The 26,729-nt window shown below is 37.6% G+C and overlaps 2 protein-coding genes and 3 non-coding genes across 6 annotated transcripts in view; 2 read left to right on the forward strand and 3 right to left on the reverse strand.

The window, feature by feature from the left end:
- Positions 1 to 1,551: 1,551 nt before the first annotated feature.
- On the reverse strand, positions 1,552 to 1,638 carry trnay-gua. The gene is given in 2 exon segments: positions 1,552 to 1,587; positions 1,602 to 1,638. It is a non-coding gene; the product is annotated as a tRNA-Tyr (tRNA).
- A 327-nt stretch (positions 1,639 to 1,965) lies between these two features.
- On the reverse strand, positions 1,966 to 2,052 carry trnay-gua. Its single transcript is given in 2 exon segments — positions 1,966 to 2,001; positions 2,016 to 2,052. It is a non-coding gene; the product is annotated as a tRNA-Tyr (tRNA).
- Positions 2,053 to 2,377: 325 nt separating this feature from the next.
- trnay-gua lies at positions 2,378 to 2,464 on the reverse strand. Its single transcript is given in 2 exon segments — positions 2,378 to 2,413; positions 2,428 to 2,464. It is a non-coding gene; the product is annotated as a tRNA-Tyr (tRNA).
- Positions 2,465 to 8,346: 5,882 nt separating this feature from the next.
- Positions 8,347 to 10,792, forward strand: LOC121961735 (transcription factor Spi-C-like). 2 transcript variants are annotated; one of them, XM_042511795.1, is made up of 5 exons: positions 8,347 to 8,399; positions 8,566 to 8,653; positions 8,913 to 9,034; positions 9,138 to 9,237; positions 10,211 to 10,792. In XM_042511795.1, the coding sequence occupies exons 1-5, from the start codon at positions 8,361 to 8,363 to the stop codon at positions 10,690 to 10,692; spliced, it is 831 nt and encodes a 276-aa protein (XP_042367729.1). In that variant the 5' UTR covers positions 8,347 to 8,360; the 3' UTR covers positions 10,693 to 10,792. The 2 variants fall into 2 exon arrangements, with proteins under 2 accessions (XP_042367729.1, XP_042367731.1); XM_042511797.1 differs by having other exon boundaries at positions 9,141 to 9,237.
- A 7,913-nt stretch (positions 10,793 to 18,705) lies between these two features.
- The window catches only part of mybpc1 (myosin binding protein C1), a 41,459-nt gene continuing 33,435 nt past the window's right edge, over positions 18,706 to 26,729 (forward strand). The window contains 2 exon segments of the mRNA XM_042511082.1: positions 18,706 to 18,978; positions 25,992 to 26,018. Coding sequence (XP_042367016.1) covers positions 18,957 to 18,978; positions 25,992 to 26,018 — 49 coding nt within the window. The 5' untranslated portion in view covers positions 18,706 to 18,956.

Consider the following 26,729-nt stretch of genomic DNA (forward strand, 5'->3'; position numbering starts at 1 on the left):
TTTCTTTGTGTGATTGTGTCTTTTCTCACTTCTCCAGAAAACAACACAAGAGGTGAAATTAGACACCAATTCCTCTTCTAGCTATGTCATGTCGCTCTAGATGTTACCATCTACCATTTATTACCAGCTTTTACGCGTCATGCAACTGCATGAGTCTGTGTTGCATATCGGAAATTAACAGCAAGTATAGCAAGAAAGTTGAAAACAAGCTTCTTAGTTTTTGGGCCTTAAAGGTCCAGTGCAAAGGATTTAGGGGGACATATTGGCTGAAATTTAATAAATATTCAAAAGTATGTTTTCATTAGTGCATAACCACTGGCAACTGAAAATGGTTGTGTTTTCATTTCCTTAGTATGAGCCAGAAATTGGTGTAGAACCCACATTTATTGGGAAGGTTGTGATCATGTGACCATTGCACTGACAGGAGTAAAGAAGGAAGTAGTATAAAGACCGAAAGCTCATGTAAGGAGGCACGCTGGGTGGAGGACAGATCAAACAAACACAGGACTCGAAACCAAGTGAGCTTTGACTTATTTTAAGGGACTATTTTCTTACACAGAACCATAGTTAAGTTTATTTTAAGTGCATAATGTCATTGGTGGGGCGCTAATTTGTCAGAAATCATCCAGATATATCATACATATGTGCATTTTAGTAAGACATCATGTGAACTTTTGTATGAGGATATGTTGCTAAAGACACTAGACCTTTAAATCTGCACGAAATGATTTGGCCACTTAGGAACAGTATAAATACGCTTTTTTGCACATCCAGCAGATGTAAAGCAACATTAGCATTCAGTTGGAGTTGTGTCTGATGAATGTGAGTCCAATATTACCGCCCTTTAAGCTCTTTTGTTTGTCTACACTAACTCCTAAAGGGAAACGCTGACTCTTCAGCTGCTTAATGCTCCACTGTGTTACCAGCTGAGGTTAGCTGCTAACTCGGTGCTGTTCAGCGGTTAGTGTAGTGTTGATGCTATGAGAGCTGTGAACCCAAACTGTAAAGTTGAGGGTCAAAAAGAAAAAAATCCCAAAAAACAAAAACAGAATGACTAAAGATGCCTAAAATCTGTGAGAGATGACAAGAACTGCAGTCTGGTGATAAATCTTGGAAGGCTCATCTATAAGAGCAACTTCTTTTACATACAAGCAGCCATGTGATCCACTGTTAATTTATAAAATAGTAATTATATATAGCAAACCCTTGTTATAGGTTGTGTATGTCATTCAGTTATAAGACTAATGCGCCCTTTTCACATCTTTTCACTCGAAAGAAACAAAATTATCCAGTTTAGTTTCTTTTGTCAATTTCTACCATGATAATCACTCTGCAACACCTCAGATATTCTTGTTTATGACTGTTTTATCGCTTCAGTTGGGTTGTGATGGTAGAAAAAACAGACTTATTTATCAGTTTAGACTGTTCTGATGCAAGTTGCAGATATCACCTATAGAGATATCTGCCTTCTCCTGAAATAGTGGGACTAGCTGCCATTTCCTATCTAGAGAAGGCAGCTGTCATCACCGGCACAATACCTTCAAAAGTCTCTCCTTCGAGCCGGATTTGAACCAGCGACCTAAGGATGTCTGATGTGTCCACTACAGTCCTCCGCTCTACCAACTGAGCTATCGAAGGATACAGCAAGGGCTCCATGTAGGAGGATTTTTACCTAATGTATTCACCAGCAGAGGTTACAATAATAATAAACATGATATACAGCTGGTAACATAACATGAACTTTGTTATATAAAAGCAACTCTTTTGAAACGCCGTCAGACATTCAGTACACTGACGGCTTCACAACTCCTGGTTAAACAGTAACAGCAGTGCACTGTGCTGACTTGTCTTAACCAATTTTGTCTCCAATACTGTGAAGAGTATTTATAGACAGAACAGGTCCAATGGTTTTAACAGCTCTTTCATAGCATATTCAACTGTGCAACTTTTACCCCTAAAAGCCACTCCTTCGAGCCGGATTTGAACCAGCGACCTAAGGATCTCTGTTGCAACCACTACAGTCCTCCGCTCTACCAACTGAGCTATCGAAGGATACATTAACTTCCTCATGTAGGAGGGCTTTTAGCTAATGTATTTACCAGCTCTTTATTGCTTATTATTGTGAGCTTATGAAGAATAACATAACATTAACTTTGTCATATAAAAGCCACTCTTCTGTAATACTGTCAGACATTCAGTACACTGACGGTTTCACAAGTCCTGGTTAACAAGTAACGGTGGCACACTGTCCTGATTTGTCTTTCCTGTTTGTGTCTCCAATACTTTGAATAATATTTATAGATAGAGTTTTTTTCAATGGTTTTAACAGCTATTACATGGCATATTCAACTGTGAAAGTTTTACCCCTAAAAACCACTCCTTCGAGCCGGATTTGAACCAGCGACCTAAGGATGTCTGCTGCTACCACTACAGTCCTCCGCTCTACCAACTGAGCTATCGAAGGGAGTACACCTGCTATTGATACTGACCCCAACTTTTCTTTTCACAGTCTACATACTGTGTGCAGTAGAAATAAATCTACAAAGAGTACAAAAGAACTACAACTACAAACTACAAAGACATCTCTTTTTTTATATATTAGCTGTTAGAAATCTTGTTAATAGCAAAATGATAAACTTGACCATTTTTCATGTTGGAGCACGAACCCTGTATAGTAAAAGTGTGCCTGTGTGTCAGGTGCAATTACGCAATGTACAAAATAGGGTGAATCAATCCATACGTCTAAAGACTAAACTATGCATTTTCTGTTTCTGTTTCTGTTACTCATATAACAGCTACACCATTCAACAGCAGACACATTAAACTATTTGCTTGCAACTTAAGGTATCCCATAGTGAGGTAAAAAGTACAATATTTGCATCTACACTCTAATTCAGTAGAATCAGAGCGTAACAGAAACTGTAGAGTACAAGTCGTTTGGCTCACTGCTCTGTGCTGCTATCTGCTGGTCAGTTTGCACCATTTCAGCTATTTAGAAAAAAAAAATCATCATTAATCAACCTCTTGTGTGATAAATCACTTCTTCTAAGGAACAATCATACATTCTTTCTAATTTAGATAAAATATATAAAATATAAGCCATATGTTTTCTCTCAGATAAGGCAAACTAAACTGTTGAATTTTGAAGGAACTCTAAACAGATTTTTAATCCCTCTGGAACCTGAGAAAATTGGCTTGATTTCTATCAAAAACATTGGAGAAAGACAATGAGCAACTTACAAAAAAACCCCCCAAAAAAAACAACCCTAAAATAAACAAGAAATTTGTAAAAAAGTACAAGAAAATTACCTGAAAATTAACCAAAATTAAAAAAAAAAAAAAAAAAAAAAAAAGTCTAAAACAAAAGTCGAAAATAATTAAATTATAACTAATAATTATAATTATTTAAAATATGTTGTTATGATAATTATAGAATTACATAATTCTAAATATAGTTTTGTGGATATTTTCCCTATTTTCAATTTATAATTTCTTTAAATAATTAAAAATTTATTTGATAGAACTTTCTACATTTCTTGCCAAGTTGCTTATGGCTCTTTCTGCAAATTTCTGCAAGAAATCAAACCAATTTGTTCAGGGTTCATAGGTTTAAATACTTGTAATAGGCACCTAAATGCAGCACAAGAAGACTGATGTCAATACTGATTCAAAGTGTTAAAAAGTTATGAATTCAACTTGGTTTTCACTGCAAAATAAAACTTCGCAGGGATTAAGAATGATTGAAACTATTTCTAAAAACATGGATACAATCAGCAAAAACTCAGTGAAGCAGTTTGAATCTGCTGTGTGCATCATTTTTTCTTATGCTCTCACCCAGGACACAAACATGATCTCATAGATAATGATTATAACTTTGCGGTCACAGCAGCATTCATCCTCATTGACTAATTATATACCAGTGGCTTTGACACTTCTTGATTTTCATCGAGTGCCGGTAAATAAAGAAGAACAATGGGGTTGACTGTGCTGCGGTCGAGCTGCTGTTTCCACATCGGTGCCAACATGCACGCAGCTATTGAATTGAGAAGAGGAAGGAAAGTGCTTCTTTGTTTGGAAAGATAAAGCTGCAGCATGTCTGCTCTGCCAGAAAATATACTGTACCACCTTCATAGACAAACATGAATCTCTTTCTCCCTTCCCTCTCCACACACACACACCTAACCACATAACAAAGATGGATTTACTGACACTATCAACATTGTAATACACAGATAATAGCAATAAATGTACTCTACTAAAGCATATGATAATGCAAGCTACATAAAATTATTATTGAAAATACATTAAAAAATAATTAAATTATATTGTCCGTTTTTTTAAAATCCCTTAAAAACTATTTCAGCATAAAAAAGATTCAAAGTAAATGTTGAAATTTACATCATTAATTCACAGTAACACAGCATATCAGAAAAGAACAGAATAGAACACAAATGAGTAGAATAGAATAGAATAAACAGAATACAATAGATCATAACATCTTAGAATAGAAAAGAACATAACACAATAGAACAGAACACAACATAACATAATAGCATCAATGTAATTCAATAGAACAGTAGTATAGAATAGAAATAACACAATAGAACAGTAGAATAGAATAGAATAGAATAGAATAGAATACATCAGCATAAAACACACAATAAACTGAAATAGAAAATAACAGAAACAACAGAAAAGAACATAATAAAATAGAATAAAACCGAACAGAAAAGAAACAACATTATTGCATAGAACAAAGATAATATAATAGAACAGAGCAGAAAATTATAGAATAGAAATAACACAATAGAATAGAATAGAATAGAATAGAATAGAATAGAATAGAATAGAATAGAATAGAATAGAACAGAATAGAATAGAATAGAATAGTGTGAGCTCAACAGGTAGTTGAACCCGGAAACAAGTGACACCAGCTGCTCTGTGGCTGCATTGTGACACAGCGAGTGGTGCTTTGAGATAACATGCTGATGTTTTAGCAGGTATAATGTTTAGCAGGTGCACCATCATAGTCCAAGTTAAGGGATCACCAAAGTGTTTGCACTTCAACCTCTGCAAACGATGAATGTTTGAACAAAAATTTGTGCCAAAAGTTAAATATTTTAGTCTTGAGCTAAGCAGTGGGTTGAGCAACACTGCCATCCCAGGAGCCTTGTTGTAAGTAAGCAGCTAAAAATTGAAAACTAATTAGCATACAACAGAAAAGAATAGTATAGAAAAGAACCAGTGGAAAAATTAAAAATAAGAAAAATGAAGCAAAAGCAGAAGTGGCAAAAACTGCAGTTCCTTGAATGTCAACTTGAGGCTGGCTCCAAAACAGAGTCAATCCCCAAAATCCACCATAGTAAAATGCCCGACTTTACAGCAGAAATAAACATGTTTACAGCCCAGTACAAACAACAGTTTTGGTCTCTAAAGTTTAATACAACATTCACGACAACTGTTCCACAGGGAATTTTATATAACTCAACTGTTTACAGTTTATACAAGCCAAAAGTCACGTGTATTTAGGGGCAGGGCTGTTTGCGTGACAAGCTGTCTGAAACATCGCTACGGTCTGGGCATCACATCCAGCCCTCACTCCTCCACAGCTCCAACCGCTCATCAACTATCTTTTTCTGGCTCCAGAAAAACAAGATGGTGACAGCGAAATGCTGAACTCAAGGCCTTAAAACAGTAGTCCACAAATCACTTGGTGACTACGTCTATTATATATTCAATCTATGAAAAGTACTCAAAAAATAGCAAGACAACTATAAGAAAAAGCATTCCACGCTACGTCCTTCTTGAATATTAGTGCAGTAAATGATCTCGCTATAATTCTAAAGAACATAGTACGGAAGCCAAGAATGGCTGTGCTTGCAAATTTTGATTTATTTATTTATTTATTTAAATTACAGTATCTCAAAAGGATCCTCTTCTTGCTTAGAATGTTTATCAGAGATCAGTCCTATCAGTCCAGCTTTAAAAGATGGCATCTTGACAACTTTAACAAGTGATTTTAACTCAACAAAAAACTAAATTAAATTAAAAAAGGCAGTTCAAGGAGTACTCATTACTGATCGACCCGTCAGACTGTATTTTAATATAGTCATGAATCCCCCACGACAGTTGGGAGTAATCTTAAAAGCTGAAATCAGGTGTGATCAAATGAACTGGCCACTCGTTTTCGAGTTCTCATAATTATTCTGTGATCTTGAAAAAACAAAAGGGGACATAAATTAACCCATATTATGAATAAACGAGCTTCGCTATCTCGTGAAAACAAAATAATTAACCCTTGTTAACAGCATTTAAAAAATAATTGCAAGCACGGATGTTTTTGGCCTCCGTACATAACACATAAAACAGTTAAAAACAACATTTTTAAGACCCCTAAAGTCCAACCTAATAAAGCACAAAGAAGCCAACTCTGCATCCCACAAAGTGCCAACACCAGCACACAGCTGTCAGGCCCGACAGGTTGTGGTCTTTAATTTATGGAGCTGATTTGACAGAAGTTTCACCCTGAATGGAGAGAGGGAAAGACCGAGTGGGTGAAAGGTTTTGTGGTTCTTTGTTTTTATCAGTGTGCTGCACAGGCAGGAAACACACACAAACACACAAGTGCCACGCTCTCTTATGCACACATGCATATTTGCATGCTTGCACACACACACACACACACACACACACACACACACACACACACACACACACACACACACACACACACACAATATGGTAATTTATTATGACAAGGTGTTTTTGTTACTGATTGGGAAAAAGTCTTTTAATGAATAAAATAAAGTAAAATAATGATCTTATCACATCAAAACTGAGGCCGATGCCTCTTGGATCTTATAATTTAACTGTTTTTCTGTAATCCGTGCACTTCCATCTCTTTGTGTCCATGTTGTTTCCAGCTCAGCGATCAGGCCTGACTGCCGCCACACTTAACCGGGCTGAAAGGGGAACTTCAGGAGCAAGTCAGTTGATATTTAAAACTGCACGCCTGAGATAAATGAACTTCTCAAAAAGCCCTGGGTGTTTACTTGAACAGGGGGGTTGGCTTTGTGGGGAAAATAAAGCGCAGGTTGAGTTTAACAGCGATCACCACATTATTAACCATTAACCTTTACAATCACATTTATCTGAAGCTGTGCTCATGGCTTTCTGGTCAATTGGAAATTTAAATAGTCACAACTTTAATTTGGGTTCAGGCCAACAGTGACACACCTGTGGAGAACAGAATATTGAGCTTGTTCTCAGTGACATGGGGATTTGATAACAATCTTAAGTGCAAAAGATGCATTTTATTTTTTATTGCAACCTTTAAAATAAACTTCTCTAAAAATTCAAGCAAACAGTAGTAAAAAATGAATGAGTACATGATGTATCTTTAATGACCATGAGGGATTTTAAAAAAAAAAAGTGTTGTAAAGAAATAAAAAGTAAGGAAAAGAGGAACAAAGATTGTTGTTTGCAAGATTTGAGATGACTCGTGTTGTTTTGTGAGGAATGCAAATGTATTTAGTAATTCTTTTAACTAAATATTTTACCAGTTTTTTGTTAATTTTTTGTCATTTCTGTGTCATGTCATTGTAGAATAAATTTAAAAACTTAATTTTCAGGAAAAAAATGTAATTATAACATTTCTAACATTTCAGTTATAAAGAATAGATAAAAATATGAATTAAATCGTATTTAAAAATATGTTTTGAGATAACTTTGCCATTTTTGCTTTTTAATATTTGCATATTTTTTATTATAAGTGACAAATGATTTATTTCCTTTGATTTATTGCAAGTTAGTGGTTACCCATTGTTTGTGTTTCTTCTAAGAGGCCAGCCACAGCCTCATATCATGAGCGCTCGTCATGCAAAACTTTGTTTGTTCTAATTACTTAAATTTCAGAAAACGGAACCACAGAGGAAAATTTCCTGCAATTCCATAGGCTCTGATTTCAGTTTACAGAAAAGTGTATTACTGAACAGCGCCAATTACAGATATGTATTTTAGAAGATATCTCGGCCCAGTATGCAAATTCTCGGGTCAGGCTGAGAATTGGTGGTATTCCTGGTCGATGGGTGCAATAAAAGAGGTTTTTGTTGTTCACAGATTGTGATCTCCACTATGAGAGACTGTGTCAAGCTCAGACGTCTATCTGATCTGTGCTTCCAAAAAAGAAGAAGTGTACGGCTGCAGAACATTGTGATGTGAACACATTTAAATTGACCAGCCTCTCTACCTATTCATGTGGCTGAAACAAGAACAGGTATTGGAGGGGTGCAACATATATATACCTGTCCAGGTACTGCTCACCTGCACTAGTGTAGCAGTGTTCGACAATTAGGACGAAAATGGCCTCAACTGAAGGCAACAGTCAGACATACAAGATGGTGAGTTTTTGGGATGCTAAATATAATTCATGAAGAATTACTCTTGTGTATTTTTATAATGTCATGTTCCTAATTTTTATACTTATTTGAAGGAAAAACGAAAGGTGTAGAATGCATCATGTTTTACATTTTTGTGGGTGAAAATAAGGTTTTGTATCTATTCTAGACCTCCTTGGACAGCGACATCAATCAACACTTTCAGGATGCGATTGATGTGATTCAGCAGCATTCAAATAATTCATATTATGATTCAGGTACAGTAAATAATCTTTCATAAACCTTGCATATTTTACTGCAGAAATACCTTGCTTAAAATAAAGAAAAACAACTTCTAATTATATAGCATGATTTTATGTGTAAAAATTTACAATTGTCCTCTCTTTTATCATCTAAATAAAGGAATTTTAATTGATGGTATTCCATAAATTAATTTATTTAAAACTGATCTGGATAGAAAACTGATGTTTTGTGTTGGTGTTTTGTTTTTGTTTTTTTTGTTTTTTATTATTTTAGAGTACACATATTATGAGACTCTGGGCACTCAGCAGCCAGCGCTGCAGTGTCAGATATCCTGCTGCTTCGTCACACATCCGTCTGATGTACCAGCTCCGGGATATGACTGGAATGACATGGCTGTAAGTTGTGCAAAAAAATTTCTGTATTGGTGTGTTTAGGAAAAAAAGGGGGGATGATATAGAAATAAAGTTTTATTTTAAATTTTTAATGTTTCTCTTTCAGCAGCAGCCTTGGCCTCAGGTCATCCCTGATGTCTCTTTGAGTCGTTCTGTGCAAAATGAGACGCCTCACTTCTACTTGCCGCCACAGAGGAACAACAAAGGTAAAGGTATCAGTTTTTTCATGCGGTCAAATTTTGGGCATTTTGGGCTATTTTGCTTCTATAACATGTCCTCTGTCAGTGGAAAGAATACATCTAAAATACACATTTAAGTTAATTTTAGTTCAGATTTCTGTGCTGAAATGTATCTACAAAAAAAGTGCATATTCACACCTAACATTTCAGAAACTTTGTTTAACAAAAAATTATAATCAGAATAAAGGTAATCAACTGGGAAAGTTCTAATTTTGAGATCTATTAGTTTAAAAAAAAACTATTAACCTTACATATTTTTGCTCTAACAATGTATGAAATCTAATCACACATAAGACCATAATGTCAAAAACGCCAGAATTTTTTTTACATAGTTTTTTTATGGATTGGCTTGTTCTAATATCATTTAAATCCTTATTTATATCACAATTTATTCCTTAAAATGGCTTACTTATAATCCATAATTGTGGATGAAAATTTATTTTTTCAATGACTTTTGATAGTAGATTCAGTTTTATGGGTTTCAAAGTTTTTGTTCTGACAAATGCATATTTTATTAGATAATGCCTCATTTGAATATTTAAACATACAATTCCAGAAAACATGCACAAGACAATAATTATTTCTTGGCGATAATTATTAATCATTTGTTACAATCTAAAAATTTTGATTAAAAAAATACATTTCTTAAAAAATGACCTTTGACGGTATTTCCTGATTAATGGGGTTTTAAGGTTTGTGTTCTGGATATTTACGTGAAAATATGCATACTTTACTAGATAATGCATCATTTGCATATTTAAATATACAATTTCAGAAAACAGGTACAAGACAAACACAATTGCCTTACTGTAAGTAATCAACTGGAGTTTCATGGTTAATTTAAATTTTGATCCTACACACCTGTAGCGTCACCCTTTAAGATTTTCAGTATAATGTTGATTACAAAGCTCCTGTAACTAAAACAACTCAATCTCCTCAGGTCGTAAGAAGCTCAGACTTTATGAGTACCTCCACGAGGCTTTGAACGATCCCAGCATGGGCGACTCAATCCAGTGGACAGACAGCGGCAGCGGCACCTTCCACTTTATCTCCAAGAATAAGGAGAAGCTGGCCGAGTGCTGGGGCCAACGCAAGGGCAACCGCAAGACCATGACCTATCAGAAGATGGCAAGAGCTCTGAGGAACTACAGCCGCACCGGTGAGATCATCAAGGTGCGCCGCAAGCTCACCTACCAGTTCAACCCAGACATCCTGAACAGGCTGGGCTCCGCACAGGTGTCCGTGCACGTGCCCTGCCGCCCTGCACAGGAGGAGGCTCACACCCGGCAGCAAAGCCCAGCTGAACAGAGCTACAGCAGCTCTGCAGCGACAGACTGGCACAACTGGTACGGACACTATCACCTGCAGGAGGACTATGACCTGGCCTCCAGCTTCACTTCACACAGCACAACCAAACTGTGAGCTGGAGGACGGTTTGATCACAGAGAAGAAGAAAAAAAAAACCTTGAAAATATTTTCAGACTTTCTGGGTCCACAGACAGTGCCTATAAAAAGTAATAGTGGGACCACTAATGTCACAAAAGGTAACAGTCTTCGGTAAAAGGAGTTTAAATATCCTTTATTTTTGCATTTTGTGTAGTTCAAATATGAGTGCTTTTTTTTTTTTTTTTAGAAAATCCTTAGATTAAAATTTTTAAAAATGCCTAAATCGAACTAAAAATTGAAGATTTAATTAGACATTTAGTTAATAACATACTTATATTTGCAGCTATTGTAGACTTAACAGGTTGACCTCACCGGTCAACACAGACACTAAATTTAATGAAGCACTAATTAAGAATCGAATTTAAAGATACTTATCAGCCCTTAAAAACAAATCATTTAAAGTTCATTAATATTACTTATTACGTCTTTGACTGTATGGGTCACAAAAACTGACAGTTTTGTGGATTTATACACAGCCAGTCAAATATATCACAGTAAATTAAGTACTTTCAAACTACAAAATATGAGTAGGGCAAATTTATAAGTTTATCAAGAAAAGAGGTTTCTTAGAAAACTCCTAGAATTAGCCTAAAAGATAATGCCCTGTGCTAAAAAATGATCATTTAGAAACTTTTAATGAACCTAATACAGTTAACACTCACACTGATCTTAACATATATATATATTACCAGGTGGACCTCACCAGTGAATGCACAGACACTGCATTTAATAAAGGACCAATTAAAAGTCTAATTATCAGAGACTGGTTCCATATTCAGTCATGAATGTTAGTAAATGTCATAATTTAAATGTTTGGGTCCTCAAATGTTATAGCTTTTGTTGATTAATCCTCTGCGAATGAACTTTATTACTGTAAATTAATTGTAAATACTTTTAAAATACAAAATATGAATGTAAAAGTTCTCTTGGCTTCTAGAATAGTAAATAATTCCCTGAAAAAAATGATAAAAAATGTGATCATTTAGACAATGGAAATTAATTACAGTTATATTTGACATGCTCCAGTCTGTACACCTGCATTTAATAAAGCACTAATTAAGAGAAACCACTTAACAAGTAGGATTTAGGGTTTTTGGTAGAGTCTGAAGAAATACTGTCAATGTTATTTTACGTAGTACTGCAAAATAAACTCTGTATTTTATTTTCAATTTTGATCACTTAAAACCATTTGCAATGTATTTAAATAACCATGTACCTATTTTCTAATGAAGATGTTTTGACTCAATGGTGTTCACAATAGTGAAAGAAGGATTCATTTCTTTTAGAAGGATAATTTTATAACAATAACAAGAATGTATATTTAAAAGTTTAAATCTATGGCTCCTGTTCTTACAACAAGCAACCAGTAATAAGCATGACTTGTAAATCTTAATCATTTTATTGATAATATGATGTTTTGTACGCTTGTTATATTTATTGTGTATTAATACTTTTTTGTTATTAATTTGTTTTTGGTTTTTTTTCGATTTTTTCAGAATTTGTCTTTTGAAAATAACCAATAAATCAGTCTGTACTCTCACTTGTGTTTGGTTTTGCTGACTTGATGACAACAAAATAAAGCCGCACTCTTGTCCAAAAAAACACCCCCAACACTGACATTATCACCGCGTTGAAAGATTTGGCACTGTCTCCATTGTAGTGAAATATTACAACACCCACGACAAAAATCTGAAATTAAGACACATCCTGTGAGGAAAAATATGGCAGCAAGTGTGTTTTTCCTGAAAAGCGAGCGCTGTGTCGATGCTGCCTCCAGGCCAGGTCTTATCTGCTGCAGCGGGGAGGATGTGGTCAGCGCTGGGAGGCTTTGTTGATGGGTTGACTGGTGCTGGTGTTTGTGGGATGGTTGGTCATTGTTCCCATGAGCCTTGGGTAGAAAACATCTGGTGTTGTGCAGAAAGCCCCGCTCCTGAGGGGGGTATAATAAGAGTCGGGGCACTTGAGCGTCTCAAAGTCAGTTTGGTGAAATTCTCCTGAACTGCGAGGACTGTTCAGCATTAGATTCAGCCTCACTGGTGATGGTAAAGAGCTCACTTATTAAGAGGATGATAAAATATCTTCATATTTTGGCAGAACCAAAGACTGATTTTGAATTATTTATCTTTACTAGAATTCCTTCCAGGACACTCAGTCTGATTTGGAGGTGATCTTAGAGTTCCTAGAGGAGTACTACAGACAAAACGCTGCAGAAAATGGTAACAGGAAATCTGGAAAAATTAAGTTATAACACTTCAAGGCTATTTTGATCTTTGAGTATTTGTGTTGCTTTTGTTGCAGTGGACAAGGGGAACTGGACTGCAGGTGTGCCTGTAAATGAACACAGTGCACCTGTGAGTGAAGAATCAAGCGAGCAGTGCTGGATGAGCTATGGGCCGCATGTAAGCATTAAAATGTCCTTTTTTCACACAAGACGCACATCATATGTAGAGAAATTTGCACGCATTCACTCCTGCCTTTAAAGGTCCAGTTTGTGAGATTTATGGGGGATTTAGTGCCATCTAGCGGCGAGGACTGCAGTTTGTAATCAACTTCTCAAAGTTGAAATTCCTTGGGTGTTCTTTGTTCAGGAGGTTTTAACCGTGAGACGAATTATCCGCAGCGGTCTCCTCCTCCAATACAAACGGACCAGGTGATAAAAATCTGTAAAAATACTGAATAAAGTAATTTCATATTTCAATAATCAGTGTTTTTTAAAGCTGCTTGTCACGGAGTGATTAATATAGAGCTGCTATGAAATCCCTATGCTGCCTTTGTGTTTTTAAATTAAATGAAAGACGGTAAGAAGGTTCTGGACCTCATTATTTTTCCAATTTGTGGACATTTTTGGCTTCTGTTCTTCTTTGTTGAGTTAGATGCTAACTGCTACTAGCTTTTTAAGGTACAAGGTATAAAGTTACAAGGTAGATTTTTTTCGTCATTTTCTGAATAAAAAAATAAAGAAAAGAAATGACAGTAAAAATTAAATAAAAAATAAATAAAATAAATAATAATAATTAATCATTTAAATTACATTCAATTAAATCAAATTAAATCTTAAAACATGGCGGTGAACAAGGCGAGCTCGGTGGATGAGGATCTGCTTTCTGTGTAGATAAAAACAGCTCATTCCCCACGATTTTCATTTTCTGTCAATATGTTCCCCTAAATCCTACACGGTGAACCTTTAAAATTGTGTCTCTCCATCATTTCCTCCATCAAAGATCAACAAACCTGCACTTCTGCCTCTGCTACCACATGACGCCCTGCCACCTCTCAGCCAGAACACAACAGCAACATTGTCTGAGCGTGGGTCACTGCCAAACTTTGTATCGACACGGCAACTACCCAAACACACAGCGGGGAGTGGTGAGTTCTCCTTTTTTTGGTCATTAGATACTGGTATTGCCTCGGCTGCTATTAGCCTGGGGGAAACAAAACCAAGAGAGCAAATAAGAGCTCTTCCCTTTACTGTCAAACACAATGGAGCTGTGCATGGCCGAGCTCAATAGCTGCTTTTACATATCTATCAGATAACCGCACTGTTTACAGCCTTACCCTCTCCACTAAATGCCATCCCATCAGTGACAAGATTTTCTGGGAATTGTTGCATTTGAGGAAATGATTAACTGTAAGCAGCAGCGACTGTTTCAGAGCGGCACAGCTGCCTCCTTCTTTTAAATCGCTGTCAACTCTTCATCATGCCACTCTCTGTTTGGTTAATGGCTGCAGGAGGAAAGGTGCGGCTCTTTCACTTTCTCTTTGAGATGTTGGAGGATCCGAACATGGCTCACTGTGTGTCCTGGGTGCCAGCTGCCACCGGCGTTTTCCGCTTCTCCTCCACAAACAAGGACCAGGTGGCAGCGCTGTGGGGGCAGCGAAAGGGCAACAAGAGGCCCATGACTTACCAGAAGATGTCCCGCGCCCTCAGGAACTACGCCCGCTCCGGAGAGATCTTCAAGGTGAAGAAGAAGCTCACCTACCAGTACAGCAGAGAGACACTGATGTTACTGCAGAAGTGTCAACAAGGAGATTTGTAATGTGGATTTTTCTATGTATATTAACTCATATAAGACTCTAAATGTGCTCTTTTTTTTATTTACTCTTATGACAGTAGTTTTCTTAAAGTTAGCGTGCATTGAGTTTGTGGTGCAAATATATTTTTTAAATAAACAAAGGACAAACGTTTTGCCTCACAGTGCTTTCATCTTTGTGATTTTATTTCATTTTTAATGCAATCAATAATACATTAATTGCACCAGGTTATTGCAAAAAAAACTTCCATCTGTTGTCTGATGGGCGGAGGCCACCAGTGATGCTCAGGGTGACAAAGTTGAAGATAACAGTTGTTAATTACACTTAACATAAAGACTTTATATTTGGGCTGTTTAGAGAGTAGAGAGTTGGAAAAGTAGCTTCAGTATTGACAGATGCTTTTTAGCAAGCGAAAAAACTGTAACGCACTACTTCTTAAAGGGTAAATAAGTTTTTCCATTTAGCAGAATTCCTGAGTAATATTGACATTTATCCTAAAATGTTCCTATGTCAATGCAAGAATACTGGTTTTCCCCAGAGAGAGAAGAGTCATGCAGCAGCCGAATGTGCACATGTCGACAGTGTGCATGTGTTTTCCTTCATGTATTTTGCTGGCTGTTAGGAACCAGAGGGTGTCAGTGTCGTCCATGTCAAAGCCTCTCAGCCTCTTTTTCCTTTCCGTGTGCTGTGACCTCATGGCTAAATCGCCCCTGTGATGTGAACCCTCGGCCGTCCCGGGCAGCACCAAATGGTTTTGTGCTGTTTGTAGCGGACCCACATGATACTTCCTTAAGCCCAGTATTTACTGCTGGAGCCCGCTGAGGGTTATAAATGGGCTAACGGAGCTATGGGTGTCTGTTACCAAGAAAGGCCACATACTTTGAACTGAATTATAAAAATGGTCATTTAAGAAAAGTTCTCAATTAAAGGCTTCCATCTCATATGATATGTGTCAGCTCGCAGTATCTAATTTTGTAGCCGCAGTGATCTTCCTATATGATGTGACTGTCTAAGCAAATTTCTGAGTGGATGTAAGCTGCATTCCTGTGCACAGGCAGTATCTACAGCCCCTAATATAGAGCTGTGCCCCGTCTTGACTGTCCTATCGGGGTGTCTGAGGAATTAATGTTGCATGTTTGAAGTGCACTTCCATGTTGAGATTATTAACATGCTCAAGTGTTTATGATATTGTTAGAGGCGCTTGGTACCACACATGTAACGATGCCTCAGCACCAGGCGTGTCGTTGCTTGTAAATCCGGCAGCTTTCAGCCTTGTTGTTTAATCTTTCTGACCTTTGATCATACACAACACCTGATTTATCACTCGTGTTTGACGTGCTGAAGAGATTAATTAGGACCAAAGCAGCCTCATTGATGATATAATTCATAATGAAACCCTCTTTTCATGTCCGATTCACATGTCAAATGTCAAGGTTTATGACAACTTTCTAAGTATAGGCCATACAACCACCGCTCAGGCATGTCTCCAGTATTTATTTGCCAGTTTGGAGAGCCTGCTGTTCTTGGGCAGCATTCCCAACGGATTAAACCGATATCTGCCATCTGGCATCAAGCCGCTGCATGTCATTTTAAACTTTTCTTTTGTAACAAAGCCAGACTCTCTGAATATGTTTTCTATCCTCTGTTGTTGTCGGAGAGTATTACATCAGCCTCAGATATGTGTCAATGACGACACTTCTCCCTTTTTATATCCCACCTTCCAGCTGCTTCACCTACATCTGTTGTGCATTAAGGATACTCACCTCTGATGCCCCGCTGACAGCCCTCACCCTGACACAGAGGTGGAAATCTGGAAGTGATGATGACAAACGTAGTGTTAAAATTGAGATGTAATAAAAATGCCTTTTTAGATCACATCCCCAGCCATATTGTGCACCTAACCAGCTGGTACTGGACATCAAAATGACGTCAGAAAGACGCTGGACTCTCAAGTTAAATTTTAGTTAAAATAAAAATTGGGCTGTAAATAATTTAAATGTTCAACCTTACGCTGACGTTAATATTATGATGTTATACACACAGTTAGTTTTGTTTGTCAAACCACACAACTAAATGTTGATATTCTGATATTCTACATCAAAATGAGTTTGGCAGTTTGGAAGACGTTGGATTTTAGTTACTTCACAACACAATTTATAACCCCCTCCCAAAAAAGTGGGAATTAGACATTCTCCTAACATTGAATTTTGGTCACCAAACATTTAAACCAAGATTCAAACAAACATATGACCATCTAAGGATTTTGGTGGCCAGCTGGGTATAAATCCGATCATGTTTTTCTCCTGTAACAAAAATACATGAATGTGACGTGTGCTTACATGAGTTAATACCAACTAATTTCAACCAATAATATCATGACATCCACCAATCAAGAGCTGACATAAAGTTAGCGAGCTAGCAACAGCATGCTACATTGGAGTGTCTTCATTTCCCCAAAAATACCATGGTAACAAGCCCTCTGGCTGGAATTTAATCACTTTAAGAAAAGTCGTATCTGAAACAGCTCATGATTATGTGCAAGGCCTTTCATAGTGGGCATCTTACATGGAGAATACAATGATTTTTGTCCCTCTCTCTCTGACAGATACTTCTTTCCCATCGACGTTACATCATCAGGGCCTCACTGTAAAGACACGCCCACTTTTCAACGATAATATCTAATCCCTTCCAACATTATATCACGCCTTCGGTTCCTGTTTCACGGAAATATGTCACAATACTGAAGCGAGATACTCTCAAGATGTGTCAGCTGGACGTTAAATGACACCATTATTTTGGGCAATAGACTTTGTTGCTTTCTTGCCAAGGGTTAGATGAGAAGTTTGGTACCATTATTGTCATACTGAAAAGTACGAATAAACATGATGTGGTGAAACAGGGACTCATGTGCATGACTATACCCTGTCCTTAAAAATAAAATGGATCTAACTAATGAGATATACAATTTTAAGTGGTGAGCGCTAGAGGTGGTGGGAGGTGAATTTTGTTACCTTTCAACCTTTTACCTTTAGCTGGGCTATGCTATGCATTTTTAATGTACAAACATGAAAGTTGCATTGATCATCTCCCATAACTCAAGAAAGCAAGTTTCCCAAAATGTCAAATTAATCCTTTAAAGGTATAGTATGTAGGATATAGTTGCATCTAGCAGTGAGGTTGCGGATTGCAACAACTGAAACCTCTCCCATGTGCCAAGCATGCAAGAAAACTGCAGTGGTGTTTGGTTTTTCTGTTACTGGCTACTGTAGAAACAACATGGCAGACTCCACCACAATGATTCTTAGTTTCAGGTGATTATAAAATAATGAAAACATTGCTATGAATATCATCTTCAGTTTCTGCCCATACATCCCAATAACCTCTACGAACTGGACCACTTTGAATAATTTCACAAGAACATCCAGCCATGGAAATTTGGGCTCAGCATAACTCATAAATAAACAAATATATTGGACTTAGAAGCAAATTGACTTGATTTCTTCAAAAGAAAAAAGGGTATTTTTCTGTAGCAAAATTACAACATATAATTAAAAGATTTATAAATGTAGTTTTCTGGAAATTTTTCCCACAATTGTACTGTTTGTGGGACATTTCTTGCCAAGTTGCTCATCATGTTTATTCAAATGTTTTTGATAGAAATCAAACCAAATTTTCCAAGTATCAGAGGTTTAAATGCTTGTGAAAGACTTCTGAATACAGCACAAGAAAACCAATGTCGATCCAAATGGCAAAATGCATAAATTCGATGTCTTTTCTGTGCACAAGGCAGCATTGAAAAACAAAAACAAACTTCTGATTTACTTCTTCTCATATAAAAAGCTGGCACAGCAGCCGGTGGGTAGGGGACAGTGATGCAGCGTCCTCCACAGAGAGGAGGAGCATGCCACCTCTCTATATAAGGCCTTTAAAGTCTGTCCCTCCTGGATCTGTCTCTGGTCCTCCTCTCCTCCCCCACTGAGATTTCCAAACCGTATCCCTGCGCCCTCCTCATCTCCCATCACTCTGGTCCAAGGGGTCCCAGAGGTTTCTTTCTTCTACCAGTTTCTTCCGTCATCTTCTCTCTCCCTCCTGGACGAGAGGGCTACCACGCCTTACCGGGCCTCCTACAGAGACACATTACTCTGAAGGCATCTACCTGTCCTATCTGCACCTTTTGACTCCCTTTTGTTCTTGGGACGCGGCTCAAGATGCCAGAGCCCACAAAGAAAGGTAGGAGTTTTGATAGTGAGGATGGGTTGGCATGTTGCTTCATCATTAAAGCAGCCAAAATCCAAAATATTGCAGGTTTTAATTAATTTGAAAACAAAAAAAAGTCTGTTTGTTTCTTATGATTGGCTCGTTTGAGGGGAGCAGAGTGCATCACTTTATGAGTTGCCTGCCAGCTTGTTCATAGGAATCCCCAAAGTGACTTTGACAGCGGTGTTGTATTACTGATGCATGCTTGTTTCTACCATCCCGAGGGCAAGAGAAGATTTGGGGTTTATGAGCAGATACTATTGTTTCCCGGGGGGGAGGGGGTTGGCATCCTGGATTGTTCTGTGTGATCCAGGAGAAAGACGATGAAGCGTGGCGGAGGAATGTTGACGAGTGCCGAGCCGGACGCAGGCAAAGACCTGTGACGGATGATGCAATTTGAGCAACTGCCGGGCTGTATGAGGATAAATGATTGTGTTTGTGTTTCTGATGATTGATGGGAGTGTAAGACCTGCCCCCCTTATCCATAATTCAACGCCTTATTCAACCGCACGCAGCATCTTAACCCACCCGCTGCTCCACCCTAACACTGAATCGCTCCTCCGCACCATAACGTCACTCATCTGTACCATAACGGTCGTCAACATTCCCTGTTAATCCGCTCTTGTCTGTCATTACGATATGGTGTTACTCCCACCCTCCACATTAGTGCAGCTCTTTTTGGGGGTGTGCCGTTCACCCAGACATGCCCATGTAGAGGAAATGGAACATTTTGTTTCGATCTTGGAAGCCTTCCTGATGAGAGCCGATACGTTTTTAATAAACTTGTTATCCTCCAGGGGACCATTGGTTTGTTTGTGGTTGTTTCTGATCTATTTCTTGTCTGTCATATGTCATCTAAAATATGTTCTTTTGGAGGTTTCTTCCTTTGCTTTTCCTCAAATAGAAGTTTTTCTGGAGAGATTTCCCTTTTCAAAGCCAAGAGTATAAGGATAGAGGGTGCCCTTTGAAGCAAATTTGCGATTTTTGGCAATATTAACTGGTTCCCTTTTGGATTATTTGCATTGCATTTGAAGATTTGCTTCTTTGGAGCTCTTTGGCATTGATTGATACATTTGGGGAGACCAGCTGTTCCCACAATCCCATTCCTCACATCTAATGTGTATCCTAATCTCTACATTATAAAATCTTACAAGTTGATTTACTTTAAAAAATATATTGAAAACAGACTGTCTTGAAAAATGTCAGTAAAATTTACTTTATTATTTACTTTATTGTTGAGTTTACCTAAAATTTAGATACATTTACTCAATTTTGTGAAGTTGTTGCAACTTTAAAACGACACGTTAAATTATCTTGTTCTTTCTAAGTGTTAGCAACTTGAGTAAACCAAGTTAGTCTGACTCAATTTGATCATCACAAAGAGGATTCTGCCAATGATAAAGTTAGGAGATCTGCAAGTTCTGCTTAGTTAACATATTTAAGAAAAGACTATGACTGAAAAGTTTGCAACCAGCAGAATACAGATTAAATTTAACAATTAGATATAAAGTAAACATAAATTAAGATTAACAGTTATATTTCAGATTAACAGTTATATTTCCATTTTCATGGCAATCAGTTTTGAAAATTATTCTAAGTGAGATCGACTTGTCAGATTTTACAGTTGTTGGGTCATTGGTGGTTGAGAGAGGGTGGGAGTTTGCAACAGCCAGAAGAAACTAAGCCCCAAAAGTGATGTGAAGCTCAGGTTGGTCTTTATCTTCATGCACCTTTGAGACGTTGATTGTCTACAGCCCAGTTGCCCCCATAGCATTCATCTATTGCCATAAACAACCCTGATCCCCTCAGAGACAAAGCGGTAGGCAAATAGATGCAGCAGATTCCAGTCTGCTACAAACACTACCCATAAATAGCTTTCCAGAGCAGCAGATAAATGAGAGTAGAAAAGTATTGTTCTTTAACTGAGCCTGAACAGCTGAAGAGGAGGAGGCCAGCACTGTTGTTTTAGACACCACTCTCAAGCCTTTAAAAAGTCTCAAGCATGGAAAGAGGGTGATGCCCAGAGATGACGGACTGGCTGAGTCGCCCGCACATCTCTTGGGACCTGGATTCTTGTCCCGGGAATAGTTCAGAATGAGCGCACTTTTAATCCCCATCCCTTGTTCCCTGCCATCTCCCCCCAGAGCCGCCAAACCCCTCCTCCTGTGCTGCACACCAAAACAGACATCTCCCTGCCATTCTCAGCTCAGGTTGGATCACTCCGAGGTCAGACACCTCCCCATTAACCCTTTGAAACCTGAGCAAATTGGCTTTAGTTCTATCGAAAGCATGAAAGAGGGTGATGAGTAGTCTTACCAGAAATGGGCCAAAAAAAAGCAAGAAATTATTTTAAATTTTATAAGAAAATTATCTGAAAATAAGTCAAAAAAACATTTATATATATATCTATCTATATATATATATATATATGGAGAAGAAGAAAGAAAATTACCTTAATAAAGTGCTTAAAAAATAATATTTATTTAATATTTTTTTCTTTTTTGTGTAGCATAGTTTAAAACATATAATAATGCGAATTATAAATATAGATTTCTGGACATTTTTCCTTTTCATCACTTTTTTGGATAATATCTAATAATCACCCAAGCCTATTTTTAGATAATTCCTTGTCACCTTTTACTAATTTTTTTTACAGTTTGCAGAACATTTGTTGCAAAGTTGATCATGTTTTTGACCCAAAATTAGCAAGGAATTAGTAAAAAGTACAAGAAAATTATCTAAAAATTAGTTACTAAAAGCACAAAACAGAGGGAAAGAAACAAGTAAAGGAAAGTAAAAAAAAAAACAAAAAACAAACAAACAAGGAAATGACCTGGCAAAAGTGCGGAAAAAATTCAAATAATTTTGTAACAAAAATTAAGATATGTAATTCTGAAAATTTTAAATATAAATAGTTTTTCTCAAGCTTTTATCCTTTTTCCATTTTTCTTTTTCACTATATATTTTTCACTAGCTTTTTTCCCTAGACATTTTTTGTAACTTTTTTCTTTTTTCCCCAGACATTTTCCTACCATTTTTAAAAATAATTTTCTAAACCTACTAATTTGTGGAACATTTCTTACCAAGTTGCTTAGTACCTTTTTCACATGTTGTTGAAAGACATCATGCCAATGTGCTCAGGGTTTAAAGGGTTAAATCTATGACCCTGTGCCCAGGGGACTTACAGTGCTGTCATCGCCACCGCTCAGTTTTGGGTTTCAGTTGTGAACAAGCCCTTGTCTTCACCTCAGGATATTTACTGTCCCTGAGGTCCGTCACTCTCTCTGGGCTCTGTCCTCTTTCGCTGTTGCTTTATGTTACAGGACACCACCTCATAAATCAAACCCATGCTCAGATACAGGAGGAAAACCTGTCAGCAGCTAATTTCCTCTCAGCTCTCACCTCTCATCAGACTTCTCATAGAAGTTCCTCGTCAAAGTCCTTGTCAGAATTAAAATAAAGAACCACAACAAGGGCAAACAGTATAATTAATGTTGGCTTATAACAGCAATAAAGGGTCTATACTGGGAAAAATTAAGCTGCCGGCAGTTTGGCTCACATCAGAGCCTGTATGAGCCCTTCTGTCTGCACGCCAGCAGGGCCAACAGCTGAAAATACCTGCAGCCCTGTCAGCTGCACTGGGAGTCCTCAGAGGTAAAACAAAACCTTTCTCCACTCTCATTATCTCAATGGAGATGAGACAGAGAGCGAGCAAGGCTCATTTTCGGGTGTGTGATGTGACCCTGCAGGATTGTGGCCCAGTGGCCAACGATACATTGTTTTGCAGTGAGGTGGGAGTGCAGCTAAATTTGACGAGGAATGCTTAGCGGGAATCGTTACAAATGGAGGGATATCAGAAGCTAAGAGGCGATGGGAGGAAAATGGTTGTTAAAAATGGTGCATGGTCAGTGGACATACATGGAGTAAGGGGTGCAGTATTCTTAGACCGGCTGCAAACAACTGGCAGTGAGAAACTGAAACTCCTTATGAAGGAAAGATGCTAAAGGAAGAATTTCAAGTCACAGAGCGCTGTTTGTGTTATGTAAAAGGATTTCAAAGAAACATCAGGCTGGTACTGTCCACACATTCTGTTATTTTGGTTGAAAGTGGGACTCTTAATGTCAAGGATATGGGATTTGGGTATTGAAAGACTGTGTGTACTCGGGGTCGACCAATATTGGCTTTTCAGGGCCGATACGGATACCAATAACTAGTACCTTGATCATTAGTACACTAATGGTCAACCTAGGCTTTATACTCCAGCTCTCAGCCTTTTAGAACGGAAGAAGCATTTTGGAGAAAAGGGCAAAATGTCTTCAAGAAACCTCAACAAGTCCAGTTTCCACTTTAAGGAAACCTTGGATTACCATGACCAGGATGACTAAGAACCTACACAGACAATTATTAGCAGTTAATGAGACCGAGACCAAAATTTGGAACCAATATCTTTTTACAATAAAAGTTAAAATCTTTCTGTCAATACAAAGAATTTGGAATATAACAAACTCCCACACAAAACTGAAAATTAAAAAAAAGAGAAGAAATACAAATATCTCCCTGAGCTTTTACAAAGTAAAAGTTCCTTCCATGTTGTAACTTTCTTTTCACTTTTGAATTTATTAATTCCAAAGTGCAAAAGTTTTAACAGATTTCTTTTTATGGTGCTTCAGGCACACTACTGCAGGTGTTTACATTACGTAGGTTACACTGCTACATGTAGCTACATGCTAACATCAGGGAAACAAAAAATTATGATGACAAATGTTGCTAATTTCAACTTGAATTCTGATAAAATTCCTGCTGTAACATTTTTGGTTGCACTTACAGGCTTTTATTGGTGATTTTTTCTGTGTTAGAAGTGCCATTATACTCCATTTCAGTCATTCCCCAGCTGCAGCGTCACTGCTAATCTACATGTAGCTACATGCTAACATCAGTGAAACATGTAATCTTCATCATTGATGTTGTTTATTTTTCCCTGATTTCAGATCATATTACTGCTGAAACTTAGCTGTTTGTTTTTAGAAGTTTTTATTGATGATTTTTTTAAGGTAAAAAGTGCTGTTATCCTCTGTTACGGTCATTCATCTGATGAGATGCAGGAAACTCTAATGTATCGCAGGCTGGGTTTTTTCAATTGAGGGGTCTTTAAGAAAAGTGTGTTAAAACAGAGCGTTTTTATACACAGGTGTTTGTGCACTTTGAGAAAAATAGTGTTTTTAGACCATTAATGCATGTAAACATGATCTAGTAGGAACCCAGAATACAAGTATAAACCTGAAACTGAGCATAATAGATCCAATTGTTTCCTGATTAAATTCTGAATTTGTCAATGCTGTGTGTTGCATAACGAGTGACGCAAAAGACACTTTGAAATCAGTTTTGCGCAACTAGAGCATCTGGACTGAGCCAGCTGTAGTAGAAATCTGACTGGAACTGCATTTTATTTGTTTTTATTTTTGTTTTGTTTTTGTGGTCTACACTAAAAAACCTCTGGATAAAATCTGGAAATGATTGGGCTGGGCAATCAACAATCTACACCACTATTTGGAAACTTGCAGCAGGAAGTTTAAGATTAAGCAGTTTCATTTTGGCGAGGTGCAGGACAGCTTATGTGACTAACCACTTCCGTGACAGGTACTTTTGAGAGACTACAAACTCATCTGAATAATGACAATAAAAAACAGGCTGCTCCAGATGTTTCATGACTTTTCTGAAGCTCCCATGAGTATTAGACAACCTCTCAGGGCTCCATGCTCCACTAACCCACTAATAACATAAGAGGTATATTTTTTAACCCCATCATTGCATGTCAAGGACTGTATGGGTGCTTTGATCTGTTGAGGCCCTGCTTGAGTCCTGTTACAGGTTTTAAATGTCGTATCCAAATGTGTCTGTTGCGAACCCGCCACCACCACCACCACCATTAGCTCCATAAGTCTAGACGAGGCAGAGGGCAAACAAATGGTGTGTTATTGGGGCCTCTGTTGTAATCAGTTAAGACAACATGGTGTCTGAGCACGAGGAGCCGGTCAGCAGACACAAAGATGATGTGGCTTAGTGGTGAATGGATGTCAATAAAATAATCAATGGGCACAAACGGAAAGAAAATTTTTGAGTGATTAGGACTGTCAGAAATCTTGTTATCTACACAAGGAGGAATGACCGAGAAAAGTTTGTCAAAATTTGGTATCCTGTCTGGTCCCATTTCATTTCTTTGCGACCTAGTGAGTTCTCCTCTCTTACCTAAGACTATTGTTTATGTGGTTTCTTAACGCCTTGAAACCTGGAGTGACATTGGTTTTCATGAAAAAAGAAAATTACCTGAAAACTAAGAGAGCGTGAGAGACAGAGAGAGAGAGAAATATAAGACAAAATACAAAAACAATAGGTAAAATGTCCTGAAGACTATATTTATTACTACCATAATTATTATTAAATATTTTATCTGTATTTTCATTTATTATTTTGTTTTGTTTTGTTTTTATATATTTTGTTCTCCTTTTTTTTTTGCTCAATTTCAGGTCATTTTCTTTTAACTTGTAAACTCTTCCCAAGTTAATAAAAGAAATCAAGCCAATCTGCTCAGGTTTCAAAGGGTTAAATAAATGTTAGCTTTGAGGTAACCTTATAGTGCTTACTGTATATATAAGGGCTTTTGCGCCTTATTCCACTGATTGATATCTATATTGAACCTTTTTTCTGTAATTATTATTCTTTTATCATCCTTTTTTCTTATTGTTATTGCCCCCATTTATTTATTTTTTTATTTATCTATTTATTTATTTTCTCTTTTTCTGGTGTGTGTTTAAGTTTATGTGCAAGAGGTCGAGGATGGGTGGGACGTTAGGAGTAAATTCTATTTGGTGCTCATGAGATTTATTGTATTTTGCCCTTATCATTGAATACTCAATAAAGAGATAAATAAAAAAAAAGAGAGATCTCGTTATCATGTTTGACAGTGGTGTGTTTTGTTTTTCTTTCAGATGAGGTGCCAAACGGCCAGCCAGAAGGTGAGTGGATGGCGATAGACATCTGATCTCCCCCTGCCACCTCACAGTCTATCAGATTACAGCTGCTCAATGTATGCAGCAGAACGGATTGATAAAAACAAGGGTAGCTGCACAAGTGAAAGAAGGACAAAGTAACAGAACAGGACACAAAGTTTTATGGAAAGCGTATACTTTTGTCCATCAAACACCAACCCTTGTTTGCATTGAGGTGCATGAACACAGAGCAAAACCAAGCGCATCTAAACATATAAAGTGACGATCGCAGCTCTGAACTTGGCGTGAATGTGCAAACACACTCGCATAGGAGTGTAAATGTGCAGCCAATAGTCGGCAGTATGGACGAGCTGCTGTGCTCCAGAGCGATCTGTGGCGACGGCCGAGCTGTCAGCATCTCTGACATTCCTCTCACCAGCCAGCTGATCCCTCTCTGTTGATTCAGCTGACGCCCTGGCCGCCCCATGTGAGCAAGGTGCTGGCATGCAATTGGCTTTTTGCCGCCGCTGGGGTTTGACCTTGGAGCATCTTGAGGCTCCAACATGGTCAGGGGGGGAGAGCTCAGCTTTTTAGGGTCGAACAAAAAGTGTTATGAGCTGACAGACAAATAATTTCGATTTTTTTTTTTTTTTTTTAAATGCCAGTCACAGCTTTGTTGTAGCAACTAGTAGTACCTTGAAAAATGTACTTGGGGCAAATTACTCACTCTTTACATTA

Source organism: Plectropomus leopardus, chromosome 22, assembly GCF_008729295.1.
Source record: "Plectropomus leopardus isolate mb chromosome 22, YSFRI_Pleo_2.0, whole genome shotgun sequence".
Lineage (NCBI taxonomy): Eukaryota > Metazoa > Chordata > Actinopteri > Perciformes > Serranidae > Plectropomus > Plectropomus leopardus.